The sequence below is a fragment of the Chroicocephalus ridibundus genome, chromosome 1 (assembly GCF_963924245.1).
Source record: "Chroicocephalus ridibundus chromosome 1, bChrRid1.1, whole genome shotgun sequence".
In the NCBI taxonomy this organism is placed as follows: domain Eukaryota; kingdom Metazoa; phylum Chordata; class Aves; order Charadriiformes; family Laridae; genus Chroicocephalus; species Chroicocephalus ridibundus.
In genome coordinates this window covers 34,255,081-34,277,632 of record NC_086284.1, presented here as the reverse complement: position 1 = coordinate 34,277,632, position 22,552 = coordinate 34,255,081, and the positions used below count along the sequence as shown (strand labels likewise).

At 43.0% G+C, this 22,552-nt stretch overlaps 2 protein-coding genes across 10 annotated transcripts in view; one reads left to right on the top strand and one right to left on the bottom strand.

The window, feature by feature from the left end:
* The window catches only part of LRCH1 (leucine rich repeats and calponin homology domain containing 1), a 140,044-nt gene extending 135,872 nt beyond the window's left edge, over nt 1-4,172 (top strand). For 4 of the 7 annotated variants that reach the window (XM_063334502.1, XM_063334493.1, XM_063334511.1 and 1 more), the window contains one exon: nt 1,334-4,171. Coding sequence is in view for 2 of the 7 variants with exons in the window: in XM_063334520.1 (XP_063190590.1) it covers nt 1,334-1,447 (114 nt within the window). In the remaining 5 variants the exon portion in view is untranslated. Of the gene's footprint in view, nt 1-1,333 lie in introns of all 7 variants that reach the window. The other 3 variants (XM_063334520.1, XM_063334534.1, XM_063334543.1) reach the window with 2 other exon arrangements.
* Nucleotides 4,173-7,367: 3,195 nt separating this feature from the next.
* Nucleotides 7,368-21,209, bottom strand: ESD (esterase D). Of its 3 annotated transcripts, none has more exons than XM_063334555.1 (9): nt 21,066-21,209; nt 19,680-19,755; nt 18,635-18,723; nt 16,771-16,869; nt 13,962-14,086; nt 12,910-13,029; nt 11,124-11,222; nt 8,496-8,663; nt 7,368-7,593 (listed from the first exon to the last, which is right to left on the bottom strand). In XM_063334555.1, exons 2-9 carry the CDS (start codon nt 19,745-19,747, stop codon nt 7,513-7,515), a joined length of 849 nt encoding a protein of 282 aa, XP_063190625.1. In that variant the 5' UTR covers nt 19,748-19,755; nt 21,066-21,209; the 3' UTR covers nt 7,368-7,512. The 3 variants fall into 3 exon arrangements, with proteins under 3 accessions (XP_063190625.1, XP_063190643.1, XP_063190633.1); XM_063334573.1 differs by lacking the exon at nt 21,066-21,209 and adding an exon at nt 20,905-20,958; XM_063334563.1 differs by lacking the exon at nt 21,066-21,209 and adding an exon at nt 20,574-20,853.
* Between the last annotated feature and the right edge of the window lie 1,343 nt (nt 21,210-22,552).

Below are 22,552 nucleotides of genomic sequence, written 5' to 3'. Positions count from 1 at the left end.
ATCAATATGAATATGAGGAGACGTGACAAAGGACCATGGATTGCCTGAAGTTAAAATAAGAGACCCTTAGTTGACATAACAGAAGCAAGAATATTCAGTAGAAGACAGGCAATTAATTAAAACGTAATCTCAAATGCATCAGTAGTTTTAGAGGCTAAAAGTTTATTGAACAGCCAAGAGATTCAATACTGAGAACATCAAAACAACCTGCTCTTTCTAAAACAAATCGGTGTCCCGTGTCTGCTGATGGTCGTGTACGGACGCTTAGGGAAAGAACAGAAGGTTAGATCACGTAGATGGTGCCTTTTCAAACTTTTAAGCAATCTGACGTGCACAGCTGAAGGACTTCATGAGCCAGACAATGTATCCACGTGTTTGTGTTTAATAGAGTTGTTTGGGGTTTTTTCTATCTGTATATTTTTGTCATCCCGCTTACACTTTTGGCTTCCGTGTTGTGGCAACGAGTCTCACAGTTGTAATTATGGTTGACGTGATGCAGTCCAGCCTTTCCATTTATTTATTATAAACCTGCTGCCTGATTTCATCATTTCATGGATTTCATAAATAGGAATACCAAGTTACATTAAGAAAAACTTATTTTTAAAGAGAGAGCAAATCATGACACGAGGCTGCCTCTCTTAAGAAGGCTTTAATTATTCGTTGGGGGGGGTTCTTTGTTACCTGTAGTAGATTCAGTATTTATTGTTTGCCTGATTTCTGGTGTAACAGCCTCTGTGGACAGCCAGTAGGTTTCATCCTGGCCACGACTGCTGTTCCCTTATGGTGAATAAAGTTGATTCCTGGATATTTCAAAATAAGCTGCCGATTATTCAGAACGAAACGCTTCGCCCGTTGAATGCACGAAATTACACACGCTTTTCTGTAAATGCTAATGGGTGGCTTTGAAGGTGCGTATCCTGGGACCAAGACCTTCCTGTCTAGAGCTCAGTGGTAGAACTTCTTTTGATTGATAAAACCAGCCTTCTCTCCCCAAATTCACTCATACGTAATCATGGGCAAATGCCCCGTTATCTCACTTGGGAGGTGAAAGTTCAGCGTGTACTTGCTGGCCCTCGCTCTTAGTTGAGATGTTTACGTACTGGAATGACCACAGAACAGGTTGGTTTCTCAGGCCCAGAATATTAATGGATCTCTCACTAATTCATAGGTATAATGAGAGCAAAATCAGAGACTTTCTGTCAAAATGACAGGAAGTTCTTTTTAATTAAAAAAAGAGGAAACGGTTCCTGCTTGTTGGGCTTTGTGTTCAAGCAAGGTTTTGCAGTGGGTATTGAATATCCTAATCTTTCCTCCTTTGTTTGTCTTTTTCTAGGAGAAGCTCTGCCTACCACATCACATCCTAGAAGAAAAGGGCTTGGTAAAAGTGAGCATAACAGTTCAAGCATTGCTAGATGTAACCACAGTGAAACAAGCTTTATTCACGTGAACCTCCTCTCTCTGCTGTTACCAGCTCCACTGTGCCATCAAAGAATCAAAATACTGCCCAGCTTTTCAAACTGCTTTGAAAAAAAAACAAACAAACAAAAAAAAACCCACAACAAACAAAACCACAGTGCTCCGAGAGTATTCTTATACTTCCGATTTTAAAATCGTCTTTCAGATCGTACGCGTGCGGCGACCTACAAAAGCAGAAACCACGGAGAAACGTTTTTCTAGAGCAAAGCGGCGCTTCACGGCTTTTATAGCTCACTTTGTACAGTACGTAACGAAAACAGCCACCTCTCTGCCACTTAAAACCGTGTGGAGTACCCAGCTGTCTTGCAGCAAGATACCTTATACCTTCCTATTATTAAACTAAGAATCATTGTAATCATGGGGGGGGGGAGGGAGAGTAAATCAGATTTTTGCCACGTTAGGTTTTTCTGCAGTTGCTTCAGGCTATTGCCTTTTAAAAAAAAAAATATCCAGACATAAAGTATTTATATAAATATTATTTATTAGTGAGTTGTTATTCATCCTTTGGATGCAAACTGTAAATTAGGAAACTGTATTTTATTACTGCTTTTTTGTGGTTAAACACTTTATTTTAATATAAATATTTAGTTATTTTTTATTCTACTTGGTGTGCAGTAGGGCTAGATCTCCGTAAATTGTATTTTCTAATATGTAAGATAAAAAGCAAACAAAATAGGTGCTTTTATTAAAAGAACAGCTAGCTGGAATGGCATTCTTTATTTCTTGAATTTGTGGAACATTGGTAAGAATTTGTCTGCATTCCATTGAGTTTCCAACATTCCAGTAGCACTTTTCCCCCCGATAGACTAAATTGGCTGAAACTGAGAGCACACCCGTTTTATTTGTATATAGATGTTTAAAAAGGAAAAAAGGAAAAAAAAAATCAAAAAAAGGAAAGATGTAAACTTGAAAAATAAATGTGAACAAATATTTTTGATGGCTTATTTTACTATGCACAAGACATTTAACTTTTGCCACAACAAAACGAATGATGTGCATTAGGATCATGTGTCTTGAACTATAATTTTGCACTGTAACTTGATTTCTTCTAAAGACTACAGCACTACGGAACAAAAATAATTACCAAATAGCACAAGAACATCGGCGAGCAGATTTACCAGGTAGCCAACTAATTTTTAATTGTTTGCTTCAATGATTCCTTCCAGGGGAGAGAAAAATTATTACAACTTTTAGGCCAAAGGTGGGCTCAAAGACCTGATCCTCCTGCTACGACCTGCTGGGTGCGGTGCTTCCCCTTGGAGTCGCCATCCTTTTCCCGCAGAATTAAGCACAACGTTCTGTAGTGAACCTTTGCGGGATCAGAAATCCCACGTCAGCAATACGAATAAATTCTTTTTTCTTATCGCTACTAGATTTTTTTATTATTTTTTTTTTTAAAAGCAGAATTTATTATTAAAACATCGCACGTTTTAAAGTTCCGGCACAGCGATTCTCACAGTACCTGGAACATCCGTTTTTCTTTCCTAGGAGAAGCTGGTGGTGGGAACTTGGGCAAGCGGGATGGGAAAAGCCGCATGTGGGGAAAAGGCTCGCTGGGAGGGGTCGGTGGCGCGCACAGGCAGGTAGTTGGAAATGCACAATGACAAAAAAAGAGGCGAGGTGGGGCGGGAGGAGGAAATACCGAAGCAAGAGAAAAAGGGGAGAGGACTATTGGAATAAAGGGTTTTTTTGGAAGAACGATGCATACTCATCGCTGTGTCCAGGCACGGTTACACGCACGCTCACACAGACACTGCGTTTAAACCCACCGGTATTCCAACAGCAGATTTTTAACGGTAAATGCAGTATTTGGATGCAGACTACACATTTTAATACCACGAATTGCCAAGGTGCCGGTACGTACCGACAGCAGCAGCGTGTGAGGAGGAGGCAAGTGGACTCGCAGACAGGGAGACGTAGGGTTTGCATGGAATAGCCAGTGACTTCAACCAAAGCAAAAGCGTTTATTTTCTAGAGGGAACATTGACTTAAATTGTAATTTTGATTGGCAGCTAGCATATCGTTTCCTATAAAATGTACTGTGCACTTTAACACTAAATTAAAATGTATTTTAATATTTTACAGAGCTGCACAAATATCTGTTTTGTCAAAAAAAGCACGAGCAATGTAAAGAAAGTAAGTTTTCAAGTCAGAGTTTATCAAATTTTAAAAGCATTCAAAGATCGAGTATAAAAATAGGAATATTGATTTCTGCATCTTGAGGGATAAAATGCAGGTTTCCTGAGTATTTTTTTACAATGTATATATGGCAACATGAAGCTTTGTAATTATTATTTTGACAAATCTTGGGTTTTTTTCATAATTAAAATTTTGTTTTTTCTCCCGATAGTGTCTTTCAGTATTTGCTTGAAGTTGGCTGTAAATAAATAGCTCTAAATATTTTGTAATACAGCTTTTTTTATGCGGTCTTAACCTGTACGCCTAAAAAGAGAATCTTCATGACTCTTTGTATACTATTTATATGTGCAATAAAACATGCATGGCAAATCTATAATACCCTAAGCAGTGAACATAATGTATATAGAAAATCTTTACTGTAGTTACAATTAAACTATATTATTTGTAGAAATCCTTTAATGACTACCCCTCTGCCTGACGAGTTTCCTGTGGAAGAGATGGCGTTTGCGGAGTTTAACGCTGGGGGTGGTGGATGAGGGTTTGGGGATGGAGAAAGGTGGTGATGTGACTCAAGTACGGGAATTTTGCAGCTAAACGAGGGATAGGATCCAGCCCGTAACTGTTGGGGTCTTGGTTTGGTGTTGATTCCTGCAAATGAGCTTCACCATGAGCCAACACTGTGCACTCACAGCCAGAAGGCCAACTGTATCCTGGGCCCCATGGAAAGCGGTGTGGCCAGCAGGTGGAGGGAGGGGATTCTGCCCCTCTGCGCTGCTCTGGCGAGACACCCCACCTGGAGCACTGTGTCCAGCTCTGGAGCCCTCAGCACAAGCAGGATGTGGAGCTGTTGGAGCTGGTCCAGAGGAGTGTCACAAAGGTGATCCGAGGGCTGGAGCACCTCTCCTGTGAGGACAGGCTGAGAGAGTTGGGGCTGTTCAGCCTGGAGAAGAGAAGGCTCCAGGGAGACCTTATAGCAGCCTTCCAGTACCTAAAGGGGGCTACAGGAGAGATGGGGAGGGACTCTTTATCAGGGAGTGTAGTGATAGGACAAGGGGTAACAGTTTTAAACTGAATAGAGGGTAGGTTTAGATTAGACATTAGGAAGAAATTCTTTACTGTGAGGGTGGTGAGGCACTGGAACAGGTTGCCCAGAGAAGCTGTGGCTGCCCCATCCCTGGAAGTGTTCAAGGCCAGGCTGGATGGGGCTTTGAGCAGCCTGGTCTAGTGGGAGGTGTCCCTGCCCATGGCAGGGGGGTTGGAACTGGATGATCTTTAAGGTCCTTTCCAACCCAAAACATTCTGTGATTGTAAGAGTCTCACAGGTTTGCACTGTCCTGGACTTGCAGCCTGCGGCCGAGGGCAGTTTGAGGACCCTGCCTCGTCAGCCCTCTCGCACCAGTTCTGAAAGAGCTCAGGGCAGTTTCTATAAAGCCTTGAGGTGACTGGCTTCCCAAGCAAGTTCTCCTGGGCTCACAGGAGTGCACGGGACGCTTACCTGAATCTGCTCCTGCTCACAAGCGAGGAGGCACCTGGAAGTCCCTCTCAAGGAGGGAGGCAGCAGCGCACATACATAAACGCTCCCTTTTATCGAGAAAGCAAACAGTGCGGGACACAGTCAATTATTAGGGGCGCCACGCGGAAAATATGACAGGTATTTTCAGCTCCAGAACTGTAGCTCTTTGGGGAAGCTGATATGGTAATTGATCTCCTGCTGAACTGTAAATTAAGGCTATAAGAAATAAAGCTCCCTACAACTATCCAGAGTATGATGGGAAACTTAGAATTATGCCATATAAATTTATCAAGTATGAAAGAGGGCTTTTCCCGCCCCACACAGGGCAAGCTGTTTCCTACCATTAACTCAGCCGCTTTAAAATGGTGGTTTAAAACCACTTAAGAGTCAATTACAAGGTTAAACCTGCTTTTTAATCTCCTCTAATAGAACATGCAGGTGCACACGGTGCAGTTAGGGAATGAAAAAAAAATAAAAAAATTGGCATCCCCTTTTTCCTTAAATACAATTATCAGAATGCATTAGGCAAAAAATATTAGCTTTGGCAGATCACGCTGCTGCTCCAGTCCAGTATCCGACAGAACCCAGTAATTCCTTTGCTGGCTACGGGAGAGCAGGTGCCTGGCTGCTGGGGGAGGAGGAACAACTAGAAGATGCTGCTAGATATTAAACAAGCCTTTGAGCCAATTCTGCTGTTGTGTGAGCAGGAAAAAAAAAAAATCTAAGCATTTAGGACTTCTGGCTTAAAAATCAGTTATTTTTTTATGTCAGTGTCCTGCTTTATAAGAAAGGAGGAGATAGTGTCTGTCGTAAATCCACAGTGTGGAAAACTTACAGAATCATGGAATTGCCTGGGTTGGAAGGGACCTTCCAGATCATCGAGTCCAACCATCAACCTGACACTGACGAAAACCATCACTAAACCATATCTATCTCTAACACTATGTCTACCCGTCTTTGAAATACCAGGGATGGTGCCTCAACCATGCCCCTGGGCAGCCTGTTCCAACACTTAATAACCCTTTCAGGGTAAAAATATTTCCTAATATCCAGTCTAAACCTCCCCTGGTGCAACTTGCGGCCATTTCTTCTTGTCCTATCGCCTGTTACTTATGGTCAGCATTTCAGAGAACTCTTGCGATGCGCACAGTTGTAGATGCAAGACTGATAAAAATCAATACATAATTTAAGCCCAGTCACCACCAACAGAAACGTAAATTCCCAGCATCGGCCTCCCTGCAATCCAGAATCTAGCAGGGGCCTGAGAAACCAGAGAGCATTCAGCATTGCTTAGAAAAGCAAACCACTCCCTACGTCTACCCCAATATTTCCTCTGGCAAGAGCGAGTCACAGTTTGCGCAATGCTGCAGGTTCAGCCGACCCACGGGAAGGCAGAGGTTAGGAGTGACTGCTTGAACACAAGACGAGCAGCTCACTGGAACGACCTGTGTTCTTGCCCCACACAAGGTAGCGGGCAGAATTATACCACTGGGAACTACTTTAGCCCTATAGCTATCAATCAGGCTTAAATTCTGCCACCTTCTGTAAAACAAGCACACTCCTCTTCAACGATGAGATATCAGATCATTTATAGATAGTTACTACTTTCTTCAGGTCTATTTATCTGTTTCCCATCAGTCCTGTCACAGCTAAGAAACCCATAAACACAGCATAAGCCTTTCACACTCAGCGACAATCAAAGGCAAGCAGAGGAAAAAAACCAAAAAACCTCCTTTACTACAGACTGCTTCCTTCACGTGGTTTGTAAGAGGCCTTTTCTTTAAGTATCACCCATGAAATACTCTTCAGATGATTTGTTTGCTGTTAATAACGCACAGGACAGTAAAGCACTCCCCATAGCACGCTTCTGTCTGTATTCTCCACCAGACTGTCCTTGGAATGCATTTAGACAAGCTAAGGAAAAACGCACCAACCACTTCAGATTAATTAAGTAGCTTGATTGGTTGTGCCGCTAACAACTTCCTTCCTTCAGCATTAAGTGATGAAGTGAGCCCTCTATTTAATTAGCTGAAGAGGCACGCTGTTGTTATTCATAGTCCCTGTGTAGTTGGGCTAGAAACTGTCTCGAGGGCCGAAGTACGTACCCACGGTCATAGTCTGATACTAACTCATCTGCTGATTGTCATTATGACCCAGAACGCAGCGTGGTGTTTATCGTGCTGAGAGAGTTCTTGAAGCACGCAAAAACATTCAAAATACTTACTCTAATGCACACACATGAAATTAAGTGGCACTTTTATTTTTCTTAGCAGTACGATCAGAAGAGCTCCATTTTACAGACGCTACTTCAGCAAATGATTTCTGTTTAGTTTGCCTCTACCCCTTGATTCATACCGGACAGACAACGCTCCCATCCAAACGGTTCAAGCGTTGAGGTATTTTGCATGGTGTTTGATGTGGTCGTTAATAAATGTAGCAATGAAAAAATAGCTGTGATCGTAACCCTGGAAAAGAACAACAACAAAGAAATCAGCAAACACACATAACTCCCGATAAAGCAATCACGCTAAGCTCTCTTCTAGGAAAGTTAAGGACTCTTCTGGTTTGATCTGTTTTAAGAAATCAAAAATACCTGTATTACATATAAAAACTGTGAAGGATACCTAACCGGTTAAGTATATATGAACTCTAGGAAGCTAAACAAACAATATACCTTAACCTGCCCTAATCTGGGCATGTAAATTAGAGATGGACAACAACAAGCGTCAGCTGCAGAGCGAGATGCGATTTGAGAGACCAGTTCACCTTACTGGTGTTGCCCTACTGGTAAAACACAGGTGTAAGGAGAGCACAGCCCAGGTCTGAATTAGTGCTCCAGCACTACGCTAAAATGCCATGGAAACCTCTGAGCTACTCCACTTTGTCAGCACTAACTTCTGGTGCAGGGCTTATAATGAATCAGAGAGGACAATCCCTCATTCTCCATGGCCGGGCCCCTCACTGGGTCTGGCGTGAAGTTGTCAGTCGCTCACAAAGACTCCAGCACTCTCAGGACAGCGCTGTGCTGGGTCACTGCACTAAAGAAAAGAGCAATCCTTCCACCTGCGTCTTTAAAGGCTTCTTCAGCCGACCGCTGGCAGCTCGAGTTACCATCAACTCGTCAGCTTGTTGAAACTGAAATAATGACCCCACCTAGTGGTGAAATGCAGCTGAATCTGATGGATATTGCACTCCTTGACGGCTGACATCAAGGAAAACGTCGCTTCTCATCCTCTTCCTCACTTGGCCAGGGACAGGTAAGTGAGAGCACGCCCCATTAAGACACACTCTCTTCACTACCTGCCACATAGACCCAAAAAATCACAAAGCAACAACCCAACAATAAAAGATCGTAGAAGCAACTTGCCTGCTGCAGCCTAAAGACCACTGGGATTTTCCGCTCCGTGCAGGCAGCGATGAAGTTATCAGGCAATAACTGGCCCGCTGACAGGAACTGGTCATCTTTGCCTTGATCAATCAAGATGTCCAGGTGAGAGTCTGGATAGGACTTCACAAGTTGTGTAGCATCATACGCCTGCAGGAATAAAAGAGAAACAACATTCAGCTACATACGTTAGACTGGGTCAAATTTGCCAAATTTTCCAAAGAATGGCATATATAGAGTACTGGGTGATACTAATGAGGACACCAAACTGCACCTTGGAAAAACAAAAAACTGTGGAATTTCCATACAACTGACAAGTTATACCCGTCTTTTAAAAAGGGCAAATGGTACGATCTAAGTAATTACCAAGTTGGCCTTTGATATCATTTCTGGACCAAACGGAACATCCAGCCCAGGGCTAAATTCATACAGAGTTGAAGAACAGCAGCATAATCTAGTACCGATTCACATGCTCGTACAGAAACTAGACCCTGCCAAAATAATTTGGTATCTTGATGTAACTATTTTGGCAGCTAGAAGTCAAAACACCGGTGTCACACACGGCAATTTTAAGCAGAAATATGGAGATAAGGCATTGTATACAGAATAGAACAGACTATTGCAGTTGGAAGGGACCTACAGTGATCATCTAGGCCAACTGCCTGAGCAATTCAGGGCTGACCAAAAGTTAAAGCATGTTGTTAACGGCATTGTCCAATTGTCCCTTAAACACTGACAGGCTTGGGGCATTGACCACCTCTCCAGGAAGCCTGTTCCAGTGTTTGACCATGCTCTCAGTAAAGAAATGCTTCTTAATGTCCAGTCTAAACGTCCTATGGTGCAGCCTTGAACCATTCCGATGTGTCCCTATCACCTAGGGAGAAGAGATCAGCATGTCCCTTCTCCACTTCCCCTCCTCAGGAAGCTGCAGAGAGCGAGGTTGCCCCTCATCCTCCTTTTCTCTAAACCAGACAAGCCCAAATTCCATAGCTGCTCCCCACAGGGCATTCCTTCCAGCCCTTTCACCAGCTTTGTTGCCCTTCTCTGGATGCATTCAAGGACCTTCACATCCTTCTTAAATCATGGGGCCCAGAAGAGCACACAGTATTCAAGGTGAGGCTGCACCAATGCTGAATACAGCAGGTAATCACCTCTTTTGGACCAGCTGGTTATGCTGTGTTTGATGCACCCCAGGATGCAGTTTGCCCTCTTGGCTGCCAGGGCCCACTGCTGACTCCTGTTGAGCCTGATGTCAACCAGCACCCCCAGACCCGTTTCTGCAGGGCTCCTCTCCAGCCACTTGTTTCCCAACTTGTACTTGTGCCTAACATTACTCCATCCCAGGTGCAGAATCTGGCATTTCGATTTGTTGAATTTCATCCCCTCAATCATAACCCAATGCTCCCATCTATCTAAACCCTCTGCAAGGCCTCTTGTCCCTCAAGGAAGTCAACAGCACCTCCCATATTTGCTAATGGCACATTCAACTCCTGCATCCAGATCGTTGATAAAGACATTGACTGGCCCTAGGACTGAACCCTGAGGAACATCGCTGGTGAAATCTGTGCCAAAGGCAGGCCTAAGTCTATTCCTGATGCCTGCCGGTGGTCTACTGGACTGGGTTTACGGAAGAGCTCCAAAGCAAGTTAGGGGGCCAGAAAACATACTTGATTTTTTTTTCCGCAAAATAAATTTATTACATTAAGTGTAAGCAAATTTAGTTGGTGATTGTTAAATATACAAACTACTCTATTAAAAAATGTGAAAGCAGCTAGCGCTTTCCATTCCTGTAATGTTTTAATCAGACCTGGATGTCTTCCTAAGAGATACTTTAATCCAATTTACAAGGGATTTAACTGCAGCTTGTGTTTATTTACAAGGAAATAAGAGTACCTGGTCACGACGATCCCTTCTAACTTAATTCTAGGGATACAGTGCAATGTGTATGGTGAGATAAAAATACTGAAGGACTGCCCAAACAACACAGCAACATGCACACAAACATTTTTGTATCTTAGCCGTTCATAAATGACTACTTATATTTCAAAATTAGGGCCCTGGAGCTAAAACCTAACTTTGTCTGGTTTAATCCTGTTTTAGAGGATACCAATTTCCAAGTATCCAGTGGGGCTCCTCTGCTAGCTGCCTCCAACAGCCTGCCCCTGCAGATGCTCATCAGTCTCTGAACAGTTTGTAGCAGTCTCTCTTGCCAGGCTACTATAAAAAAAAAAAAAAGCTGTTTTGTCTACTGAGATGCGAGTTTTTGAGAGACAGGCCATAGCCTAACTCTCTTCTAAATTCCTTGCTGCTTTCATGTGTTAGAGAAAGTCTCAGACTCGTAATTCTTCTTAGCCCAGATTTTAAGATCTTCATAAAACAGGGAGGAATTTAGTCAATTTGATGAGAGCCTTCTATCTCATTACATTTGTTGTAAGAACCACCAGGCAATGGCAAGTCATACCCACCAGGAACATAGGCTTATCCACAATTAGGGATGCAGTAAAACAGAGCTCAGGGGAACCCCAGGCTTTTGTTCCAGACTCCTGCTGCGATATATCTACAGATCACTCATTCATGCGTTATTAAAGGACTGCGAGTTGCAACACGTACCTCCCATTTGCTTACATCTGATCCCAGATATCCACCAAGGGCTTTCTTCCCCCACTGACACTGAATAGGGTTGCAGATAGGAGCGAATGCCGACACAGACTGTTCAGAAAGAAAGTGGAAAAAAAAAAAAAAGTATGAATTAAGAAAAGTGATTTCTGCTAACTAACAAGCAAACTAAAAGCCTTTTCAAAAAGTGTATTGAAGTTATTGCCAGAACCCATGACTCTTGCACCAAAACTCTGAGCTAGGTGCCCTAACAGTTATCCTGCTTCCCTCTTATTTGTTCTCTCTAGCCCCACAGTTTTGCTTTCCTTTTCGCACATCAGCCAAGCTGCAAAAGGAAGGGATAGATACTCCATTCCTTTCCCTGTTGGCAGATGTTGGTTTGAATTCCCTTAAGCAGCAGAGAAGGATTTCCAGTCTGCTGTTGGGCCAGCATGGTCAGAGTGTGGGACCACTTCACCTCCCACTGGATTTTGGCAGAGCATAACAAAGGCACGGGGCTGCTCAGCCAGTCTAAGCATGCAACAGTGTTTCATGAATTCAGGTACGTACAGGGTTAGGGGTCAAGAAAAGCGCATTTCAGATCACAACTCCAGGTACTGGTGTCAGAAGTCCAAGTCCTATTCTTACATTCTTCTTTTGGATTTGGCCTTGGGACATCAACATTACCGCTCTTATGCCTTGCAGAAATAGCAACATACCATCTGAGCTACTGCCAGTTCCCCTGGATTTTGGCATTTTCAATTTAATGTTTAATTCTTTTAGATAATACAAGTAACAGGTAAGCGCCAACAGTGAAAACGGAAAGTTCTGAACTACTGGCTCCAAAAGATAAAAAAGAGAGATAAAAATAAAGCTTTATCTTACATTCAGCTCTCTTGTAACGCCAAGCTAATGACACTGAGCAAATGGTCTGCTATTTTCATAAATGCAGTTCCACTTTTGCAGCACCTGACCACAAAGTGCAGGGCCAGGAGAGCCCACGAAAGGACTGATCCACAAAGGCAGAGCCCCTCACCTCTCAAACACCAATGCCTGATTCTGCCTCAGAAAGGCATTTTACACAAGTCTATCTCCAAAGAGAATAACGAAATCTCTCTCAGCCCTCATGAGTATAAAGGACAGGCAAACCAGTTCCAGCATGTTTGATTTAGGTTCAAGTAGAATACAAATGAACACAACTTCAGGTATCTCGAATACTCCAAAAATCAATCTTTAGGAAAGCTGACATGCAGATCTCAGGAGGAGCAGGTAAAAAAGGGAACGGGGGGGAGGGTGGGAGAAGTTCTCCAGATACTATTTGTATGAAGTTCAGGTTCTTACAGTTACACTTGCTATCAGTGTAATAGACTCCATAGCAAATTGTAAGCAAACACAAATAGAATGGTGACAAAGATGTTTGCTGGTAATAAAAGCTCCAAAATGAACAAGACAAGATTTGAAAAGATACAGAAAAATCACACAATTCCAGAGCTAGAAGGACCCTGTTAACATGTAAATATAACAATAGGTTTGGAAGAGCTGTAGCATCATCCAAAAGAAACTAAACTTTTCTTAACTTTTAAAATTCACACATTTTTTAATTTCAGTGATACTCACATTCCACAGTGTTGTTTCTGGCAGTTTTCCATGTTCTAATACTAGGTATCAATGTACCGCTACAACTAAAACGACTTACATATTTAATGCTGTAACAGAACTCGGTATTGTGTTTTCTTTCTTCACTTCTATAGAAATCTGTATAAGTCTTAGTATACCTCATATAAGCTAAATTATATCTTACTTTGTACTTTCCAGGATTCTTCAGAGCAAGAATAAGAGCTCCATGGCCTCCCATGGAATGCCCAAAAATAGACATTCGTTCAGGATCAGTTGGAAAATTGGCATTTATTAGTTTAGGCAGCTGTAAAGGAACAACAGTGGAATAAAAACATTAAACCAACTTGAGTATGTTTAGACAAAGAAGGACATAAATAACGAGTGTGTTTTAATGCCACGAAGGCACTGAAACCAAAGGCATATCTTTGGTTCTAGCCTGACATTTGAAATCATGACCTGAACTTGATTTAGGTTCAAGTAGAATACAAATGAACACAACTTCAGGTACCTCGAATACTCCAAAAATCAATCTTTAGGAAAGCTGACATGCAAATCTCAGGGGGAGTAGGTAAAAAAGGGAAGGGGGGGGGGCAACCAGAAAGCAACCTGAACAGGACTGTAAAAGCACACGGAAACAATCTGACAATAAGTAACTCAAAGTATCTCTATAAAAATCTATCATAACCCTGTAACATAAGATCTGGGAACAAATACACAGTCTCATTTTAATAGATACATAAATACCTGCTCCCGTGAGCAACCAGAATGGCAAATTGGACACTGACCTTTCTGATATATATTTCGAGGATTTCCTTTTACACCCAGTTAAGGAAAAAAGCAACCAACCAACAAACAAAATCACTACCCCACTGTCCCAAGACAGACGGTGAAAACAGTCTAAATGAGCAATACAACTGAAGTGCTGGTGCAGCAAAATGCGGTGGGTTGCTCCAGAAGCAGCAGAGCAGAGATTTTATAAGAGCAGAGATTGAACAACTAATGAATCAAGATTAGAAGCACAAGTCAACCCTGTGGCATCTCCAGTAGGAAAGCAGATTGAAGGAGCTCCTGCTCAGGCCCAGACAGATGTTATTTTTATAAGTAATTATAATTTTTATAAAAGAGAGAGCAAGAAAACAACCAACCACGCACAGGCTATCAAGCAAGCTTTGGTGCTAGGAACAAAGAGCATGAGTGAACCACACCCCCTCCAGGAGAACCCAGCAGCAAAGTTACCTCATCCTTTATGTAGGAATACATCCTATAGTTTGTTTTCCATGGATCTTCAGTGGCATCCACATAAAAACCAGCACCGGTGCCAAAATCCCAGCTTTCATCTTCTCCTTCAATATTGCAGCCACCTACCACGAAAATCCTTCCTATAGTTACTGTGTTTCCTTTACTAGAGGTTCAGAATTGGAAAACCTACCATACAAATCAGAGACTTGGGACACAAGTTTTTCAATCAACATGTCTCTACGCTTCCAACTATAATACAATTCAGATTTTCATTCCTTAGTACAGTGTTTTCAAGTGTTATTTCAACAACACTTTCAAAATGCCACTTACGTATTACCTACAGATGCATCCGACTTCTAACTTGTTTTAGTATCCCTTCATCAATGAACGTATCATACAGATCTCTCCTAAAATAATACTGTAAAGCTTCATCCAATTTACCCAGGGACTTATGCAAAAGCTGGCACTTGTTAATTGCTGCTACCAGCTTATTTCAGTTATTAGACCTCATCCTATCAAGTACAAGAAATTACGTGAGAAACAGAACCTGTAGTAAATTTTCTTTTCCCTAGAAGGACAGAACCATGTATCACCAAATGGTGTGTCCAGACCAGTTTATGTGCTTCAAATAATGTCTGCTACAGTCCCTTTTATTATTCAACACCATAATAAAACCTTGCTGTCCCTATCATTTTTAAAGTATGTAACTCTACCTTTTCTGTAATTCATTTCACTGCTCCCACCTATAACTCCCCATAAAACTTAAGTAATTTCTTCTGTGAATACCTGCAGGGTCGTATCGCCTTTTCCAAGGCTACGCTTTCAAACTAAAATTTGCAGACGTCTCCGTGAAAGTCAATACATCCCTCCCAGTCCTCTCTTACTCTCCCTTTGATTAGCCTGTGATTTACCAGCCTGGTTTGCAGAACAGATTGTAACGTTTCAAGCTATATCTTTCAAGGTATAATGGCCTCCCTTTCTCCAAAATGTTCCTAGTTTCTGCAATCCAAAATTACATGGGCTTGCACCACCGTCAGATTACACTGCAAACCTATATGCAACTTGACAATCCCTGACCATTTGTGCAGAGATACCTGCCACCCCGCACAGTGTAAAATCAGATTTTTACAAGGATCAAAGTTGAGTTTGCTCCAGTGACATGCCCTTGAACACCAAATGATTTTGTAACTTAACAGTCCAGCAGTCACAGGCACAGGGGCGCTTACACAACATGTTGGGTATAAAAAGTCTGCTGTCTTCTGTCCCTCAGAGATGGACAAAAACTCAGAAAGTGCTGCCAAGCAATGAAGGCAACACTGATTCTGCTAAAAGAAACTTGAGGAAAACCCTGAAAGAAGAAATTTGAAAAGCAACCTGCAAAATGCTGCTCAACACACCCCTCTGGAAAAGTAAACCCCTACAAATAAGGAAAACTAAAGTCTATCAGGGCCTGACAGAGGGTCTGTAATGACAGATATTTCAGGTTTTCATGCAGTCTTTTTCCCCATCAAGATACATCTCCTAGCTCCTGGAAGGTAATTCTCACGTAGTCGTAACAACACAGTTAAAAAGCACATATTAGCCTTTTCTCTACATAACCTCAGACCTCTTAATTTATGATTACATTTGAACTGCTCTTCACTTGTTTCTCCAGACAGCTCAAAAAAGATTTAAGAACATTTGGGGTCTCTGAGCTAAAAATCTAAGAGTGTAACATGTACTGAAATTCATCTAAAGAGCGAAGCAATCCCGATCAGTTATTGGACTAAAAGGCTGCAAAGAGGGTTTTAAAAGAAAATGGCCAAAGCAGTGAACTAGCCAAACGCGGTTTCACATTGATCGACAACTTACACAGACAACACTAAAAGCCAGTGCCAGTAAAATTACCCAAGAGTAAGTCTAATCCTCACATAATGTGAACGTTGTGAATGTGATGGGCGAGTTGCCCATCTCTAGTCTGCAGCAGACAGCAACAAGTCTTGCTCTTCTGTCCCTCTTGTTCATTAGAAACACGCATTTCTGTTCTTTGACCTGACACAACTTCAAAACCTAGATGTGAAAAATATTTTCTGGAAAGAACATAACTTCATTCCCCTGTTACCTGTGTTTAGATTTGACCCACTAAAGCCCGGGAAATATTAGAAGACTGCTACCTTTGTACACAGCATTCATGAGACTTTAGCAGAACCCAGCAAATACTCAACAAAATACACTGAAACCCCAAAAGACTGTATTTCCAGTAACTGCATATCTACCATTTTCAAGTTTCCCATACTAGACATAAGTTCAGCCTCACACAAATAAAAGCATATCATTTTTAAAAAGCCATTCATCAGTTTACTGCAGCTGCAGGGGGGAAGGGTTTCTGATTTGTTTTTCTAAGTATTGGAATCCTCTGGAGACATGATAGGCTTTAGACGACTGAACACAATAAAGAGTAAACATTACATCTTTGCGTGACAACACAGTTCTGCAGATTTTTTAAAGTCTCAGTAAGACACAAAGTGCAGGCAAATGTCTCTGATAGCACATGCCTCTCGTTTTCCTTTTCTTCCCTCTCCTCCTTTGTGCTGAACTCAATGGTTCCTTTGTTCTAGTTTTAGTGCCATGACAATAAAAGAGTTTCAAATATCAAGCCTTCACTACCATGTTATTAAGAATATAGACAATATAATCTAGCAAACAATGCAAGATATAGACATGAGGTCATATCCTGACTCAGGTGGGCAACACGCTTTGCAGCAAACTGCAGCACTCCATTCTGTGAGGATAAAGATGACTTTTCACATCTCTTGTTAAAACTTACGTGGGCTTGTGTCTGGTGCAACTACAATAAGGCCATGTTCAGCTGCAGCTTGATGAAAACCAGCTTTCGTTATAAAATTCTGTTCTGTGCAAGTTAACCCTAGAGAAATAAAAATATCATTGGTTACACATTGCTCAGAGCATACCAGTTTCAAAAACCTTTGTGACAGAAAAGGTTTCGAAAAATAAGAGCAATTCCTGTCTCCACAAACATGCAAAAGTCTTTTCACTAGATTCAACAACACTTAGTAATCCACAGAAACAGACACAGTTGCACTTTCACATCTAGTCACACTAATATTTGATCAAAAACAGGCCAATGTGTACACTTTATGAGCGCCTACTCGTATGGTACATACAGTTTCGTCAAGTACTGTGTATTTAAATCCATTGACTACAGACACTGTTGCTAAGGTTAACATTAACTTCTGACATCTAACCCTGCAACTACATTTTTCCCTCCACTGCCATTTCAGCTGTTTGCATTACATAATTCTGCAAGTGGTCTGACACATCCTTTATCTTTTAGGCAGGATAAAGGCCCATAAGCACCCCGGCTCCAAACCCCACAGCAATCCGTGCTTTTTGCACTGCAGCAGGCCAACTGGAGTCCAATTACTAACTGAAGTCCAATTACAAATAAATAATACTGCACACCAGTATTTCAATTTCTCTTTACTGTGCCTTTTGAGAGGCGTTAATGATTCTAGTTTTCTCTGAGGACAAGTTGCAAATAACCTAATTTGACTGATATACCAGCCAAGACAGCATGGTTTAGATTCAAAAAAGAAACGTGCTGCATGACTTGAAGCTCTTCAGACAATTTTGATGCTTCCAATTTCAAGGGTAAACATTTTTACACAGTCCACTGTGTGATTCTACAAATCAGACCTACTAGCTATTTTGTGAAATGAATACATACATGAAATATAACTTTCTAAACACAAGCGTCAATAAAGCAATACCTAAAATTACAGAACAGACAGAGCTTCTGCTTTTCATTTCAAATAACAGGAAAAAAAGGAAAGATGTAATTAATTAATCCTAGAGCCATCACCAACATAAATTTTGAAAGCAATGCCTTAACATTATTTATGTACTTTTGGTGCAAGACCCAGGTCTGTGGGAGATGACAGGAACAGGGCAGAGGAACAAAGTCAGGATAATGGGGAGCACGTGTTTGTCCATACAGTCACATCCCAGCTTGCCTTACATCCAGCAAGACAGCAGCTGGATAGGAGACGGCAGGAGCTGGAGAGATGAAGAAACAATGCTGTGGATGATGCAACTTCACTCTGGCCACACAGCCTTCTTCAGCCCCTGGCCCTTTCTGATCCCTCAGTGTTACCTCACTCTAGATGTGCTGGCGCTAAGGCAGCTAGCAGCACCTCCCTTTCCAAGTTCACCAGTTGTTCCCTGCATAATAGCACTCAGAATAAGGTGGGATACAGACGACAAATTTGCTGGCTCCCATGGACTAGATTTTGCCCCCTGTCCTGTTAGCTGAAGCAGTCTGTCATAGAAAAAAGAGGCAGGAGGTGTCCCAACAGGAAGGCCTTTGAGAAGAACCTTTAAATATGTATGTTTTAGAACAAAAAGCATGTACATTTCAGAACAAAAGTGTAGAACATTTTTCACACTGAGCATTTTAGAAAACAACCTGTTAGGCTGGCTAAGGCTGGCTACATCCAACTTTATCACAATACACTCAAAGTAAACGCATGTTCCAGAAGACAATCTTTCATAGAATGCAAGAGCTGCCACTGTAGTACCTCTACATCAGATTTTCAGGGTTTACAGTAACTGTAGCACACTAGCTTAAACATGCTTATCTTTTTTAAGTTACTAAAATTCATGTTACTTACCCGAGAGCCAATACAGCACAGGACACTTTCCAGTTTCTGCTTTTGGAGGCAAGTAGATTCCAAATTTCATTTTGCATTTTAGCTCTGCACTATATGAATAAAATACCTCTTGTTATTACCACTACTTAATTAACAAGGTCACTAACATTAAAAAAATAAAGTTGTATCCATGCATTTTGTTCAAAGAGAGATTTGGTCAGTGAATTATAACAACTAAGTTAAATAAAGTGAAAAGCAATTTTAAAACCCAGCCTCAGCCTCTTGTATTGACAACAGCTAACCCTCCTACCTTGTTCTGAATATACTTACAACAGAGACTTACAAATAAGCCACATTTTTGCAGTGGGAAAACACAGCTAACCGGGAACAGTTTGAAAATTGAATTTTGAACCCCAGCAATATTTAACTTGAGCTTTGTCTATTAAATTGGAAAGTATTTTTACTGAAGAACATATCCACATGACTTGCAGAACATGAACTGCACTGCTTGCTCCAGCAAGAGAGGCTTTCAATCTGCTAAATCTACAAACTAACAGATTGCCCAATTAATACTAAAGAATGCAATTGTCAATAAAAGCTTATCTAAGCATAACTAATGATTTTTTTCTTTGGACCAGAAATGAAAAAAACCTGAATGTTTTTCTGTTCACCTTCATCAAACACGAACCTACTGTGTCTGTCTCCTCACAGCATTTTTTAAGAGTGCACGGAAGTGAAATATCCAGTAGAGTGGACTGTAAACACAGCAGTTCTCTGTGCTGCAAACGGGACAACCCAAAGTAACAGAGCTTCATTTTCAAAGGTAAAAATACTGGCTTCCCACCTCTGATCCGCAGCACTAAGTATACTAGGCATGTTAAACATTAACACAGAAATACAAGAACACAGACAAAGCAGCTGTAGACAGTATTCCTTACTGAAATACGGATATTAGTGAGAACACGCTATCTTCCTGCAGACTGAGAACACTGACAGCAATGATAGTATGGATAGTATGGATTCACTGCTTCATGCTAAACATCTAGGTTGCTTTTGTAGTGTTTACCTGTCATGTTCAAACACCTTCTGGAAACCGTCAAAGCATTTGTTGCTGGAAACCTGTTTCAGTGACATGGCTTTACCTGCATAAAAAAGAAGCAAGTTAAATTTGAAAGTAAAACATTCCTGGACTTATAGTGAATTATGACAACAGAAGAGTTGAATACAACTCAAAGCTTCTTTGTTTCATGTCACAGTTTTTCAGAAGAAAGAATCTCCTGGAAACACTTTCTGATCATTCATTAACTTTCTATTTCCCCACAGAAATGGAGAGGAGGGGGAGCTGAACTCTAGTAAGCAGGGCTGACAAAGCCTTCCTACAGACCCACATCTCCAATCACCTTTACCTCTGCAGTAACCATAGCTTGCTCTTTGTCTACCAATGCTGCTACCGGACAAGAAATCTCACGTGCTGTGGTTAGCCTGGAGCTGCCCGTGATGAGTGGCCAGGCTGATTCCTCCACAATGTTAGTGCAGGAAAGAAACCTTCCCTTCGCCGTGTGCGCCAGCATCCAGCCACTAATCACCACAATACTGCTGACTGTAATCAGCCTTGATGGAAATTAACTACCGTGTTCTAAAAGTCTGGGGGACTTTAGAAACACGGGCCTCACAGAGAAGCAGGAGGCTTCCTTCCGTGGGAAAGAAACAGTATCAAAAATACAACAGTCATGGGAGTTTTAAAACAGCCGGTAGCACACTTGTAGCAAACTTGCTAAGAAAACTGGGAAAGCTGACACAAATAGAGCTGCTGTCAGTTTTCACGGAGACTAAGGCCAACTAGGCAGGTGAAAGGGGAAGAAGCCTGAAGGGTCCGCACAGAACCAAACTCTGAAGAGAAACCAGGCAATACCAGAGCAGGGTAACACATGTCAAAATGCAAACGTTCCCTCCCTCATACCTGTGCTCTCCTCTGGTGCATCGGGCAACAAAAAACCACGCACCACTGACAGCCCTCAGGGCCTGCTCGTTGCCTTCCACCACCCCCGCGGGGCTGGAGCCGAGGGGCGGCCACTCAGAAGCGCGTTAGGCCCACTCCGGCGGCAGCACCAAGCCAGGGCCCGCCGAGCAGCAGGCAGGGCCCGCCGGCCGGCCGCCCACCCCCGGACCCGGACCCGGCCCCACCTCGGCTTCGCTCCCATTTCCGTCCCTGCACTAAATTTCCACGCAATCACTCCCGCCCGCCGCACCAAAGCGCTCTCCTGCACCTCCATTCCCGCCCTAGGGCATACCCGCAAGGCGGCCATCCCTCCCCCTCAGCCGCCGGCCGGCTGGGCCCGAGGACCCGCACCGGCCTGCCGCCACCCCGCTCTCCCCGCAGCGAGGCCCCGGCCCGGCCGCGCTCCCCGCCTCGGCGCCGGCTCGGCGTCACCCCTTCCCCCCGCTGCCTTACCGCGGAGGAGCGCCGGGGCCGAAGCGGCGGACGGCGCGGGCGAGGGGCGGCCCCTCGGCGGGCGCGGCCTCCCCCAGCCCCGCCCGCGGCGGGGCCCTCAGGCGGCGGCTTCCAGCCCGCCATGGCGCCTGCTAGGCCGCGGCTTCCGTCGGGCTCGAATGCATGTCCCCGGGGGTGGGATGGTGGGGATTGTTGTGTCTGTGGGGGCTGCTCTCTTCTTCCTCCACCTCCTCCACCTCAGGTGCTTCACCAGCTCTCCCACTCAGGGCCAGAGGGGAGCAGCTGCATGTGGCCTGGGCACCTTCGTGCCCTGGTGCCACAGGGGCCGTCTTCCCTCTTCTGAAGGAGAAAATCTTGAACTGTAAAGTGAAGAAAGACATAAAAGGTTAATTCAGAGAATCTGATAATAGCGAACTATTCAAAGCAGCAAGCATTTCTGTTAATTTTCCCTCCACCACCAAGCCCTCAAGGGGGAAAAAGGCTGAAGCAGCCCGAACTTGGACAGCCGCGTCATTAAATTTTAAATGTTTTACCTCGCCTCTGCATTTCAGCGTTCTTCATAGCAGCTGTCGCCTGATGGACTTCTGATTTTATAGTAAAACCAAATTCTAGTTCAGGTGTTTTTTATCATAACACTTGCGAGATCACAAAGGAAAGAAGATACTTGGCAGGGCTTTCATCTTATTCATAACCCAAGTTCTTCTCACTTCCTGCTGTTAAAGGGTTCTCTTTTTTTTTTTTTTTAATTTGCAATTTAACATGCACATCAGTTGCCAAAAAAGTGTCCTCAGCAAAGCTCTCTCCCTCTTTTTAGTCTCATAGCATGTACTGCATTAGTAGTAACTATTTTTGGCCATAACATTTTGCAGTCTGATCATTTGTTACTTTGCCGGTGTGACAATAATTTGTTTCTATTTTTAATCCCTAATGCTACAAGGCGCAGTACCAACAACTTTGCCCTCTGCTACTTCCTACCCTTCACCAGCAGATCCATTTGGACTGCAGCTGCTGGACCCTGGACCTGGGCCACCCATCCTGCCTTCCAGAGCTGCTTTCCCTATCCTGTCTCTCTACTTGGATGTAGCTGGTACAAATAGTCTGTCTCTGAGCGGTTTAAACTTTCTTCTCTCGGTTTTTCTTTTGGAAGGTTTAATTTGCCATTAAGCAAATGGACAGGCTGAGATCTGGAGTTCCACAGCCCGGAGAAGAGCAGGCTCCAGGGAGAATTTACTGCAACCTTCCAGTAGCTAAAGGGGGCCTACAGGAGAGATGGGGAGGGACTCTTTATCAGGGAGTGGAGCAATAGGAGGAGGGGTAACAGTTTTAAACTGAAAGAGGGTAGGTTTAGATTAGATATTGGGAAGAAATTCTTTACTGTGAAGGTGGTGAGGCACTGGAACAGGTTGCCCAGGGAAGTTGTGGATGCCCCATCCCTGGAAGTGTTCAAGGCCAGGCTGGATGGGGCTTTGAGCAGCCTGGTCTAGTGG

Excerpts from the sequence above, each read along its gene's own strand:
- ESD (XM_063334555.1), bottom strand. The coding sequence starts at position 19,747 with ATGTCACTGAAACAGGTTTCCAGCAACAAATGCTTTGACGGTTTCCAG. Across the intron at positions 13,030-13,961 it reads ATTCCTACATAAAGGATGAG|CTGCCTAAACTAATAAATGC; the intron begins GTAACTTTGCTG and ends GTTCCTTTACAG. Across the intron at positions 8,664-11,123 it reads CAGATGTAAGCAAATGGGAG|GCGTATGATGCTACACAACT; the intron begins GTACGTGTTGCA and ends TTATTCCTGCAG.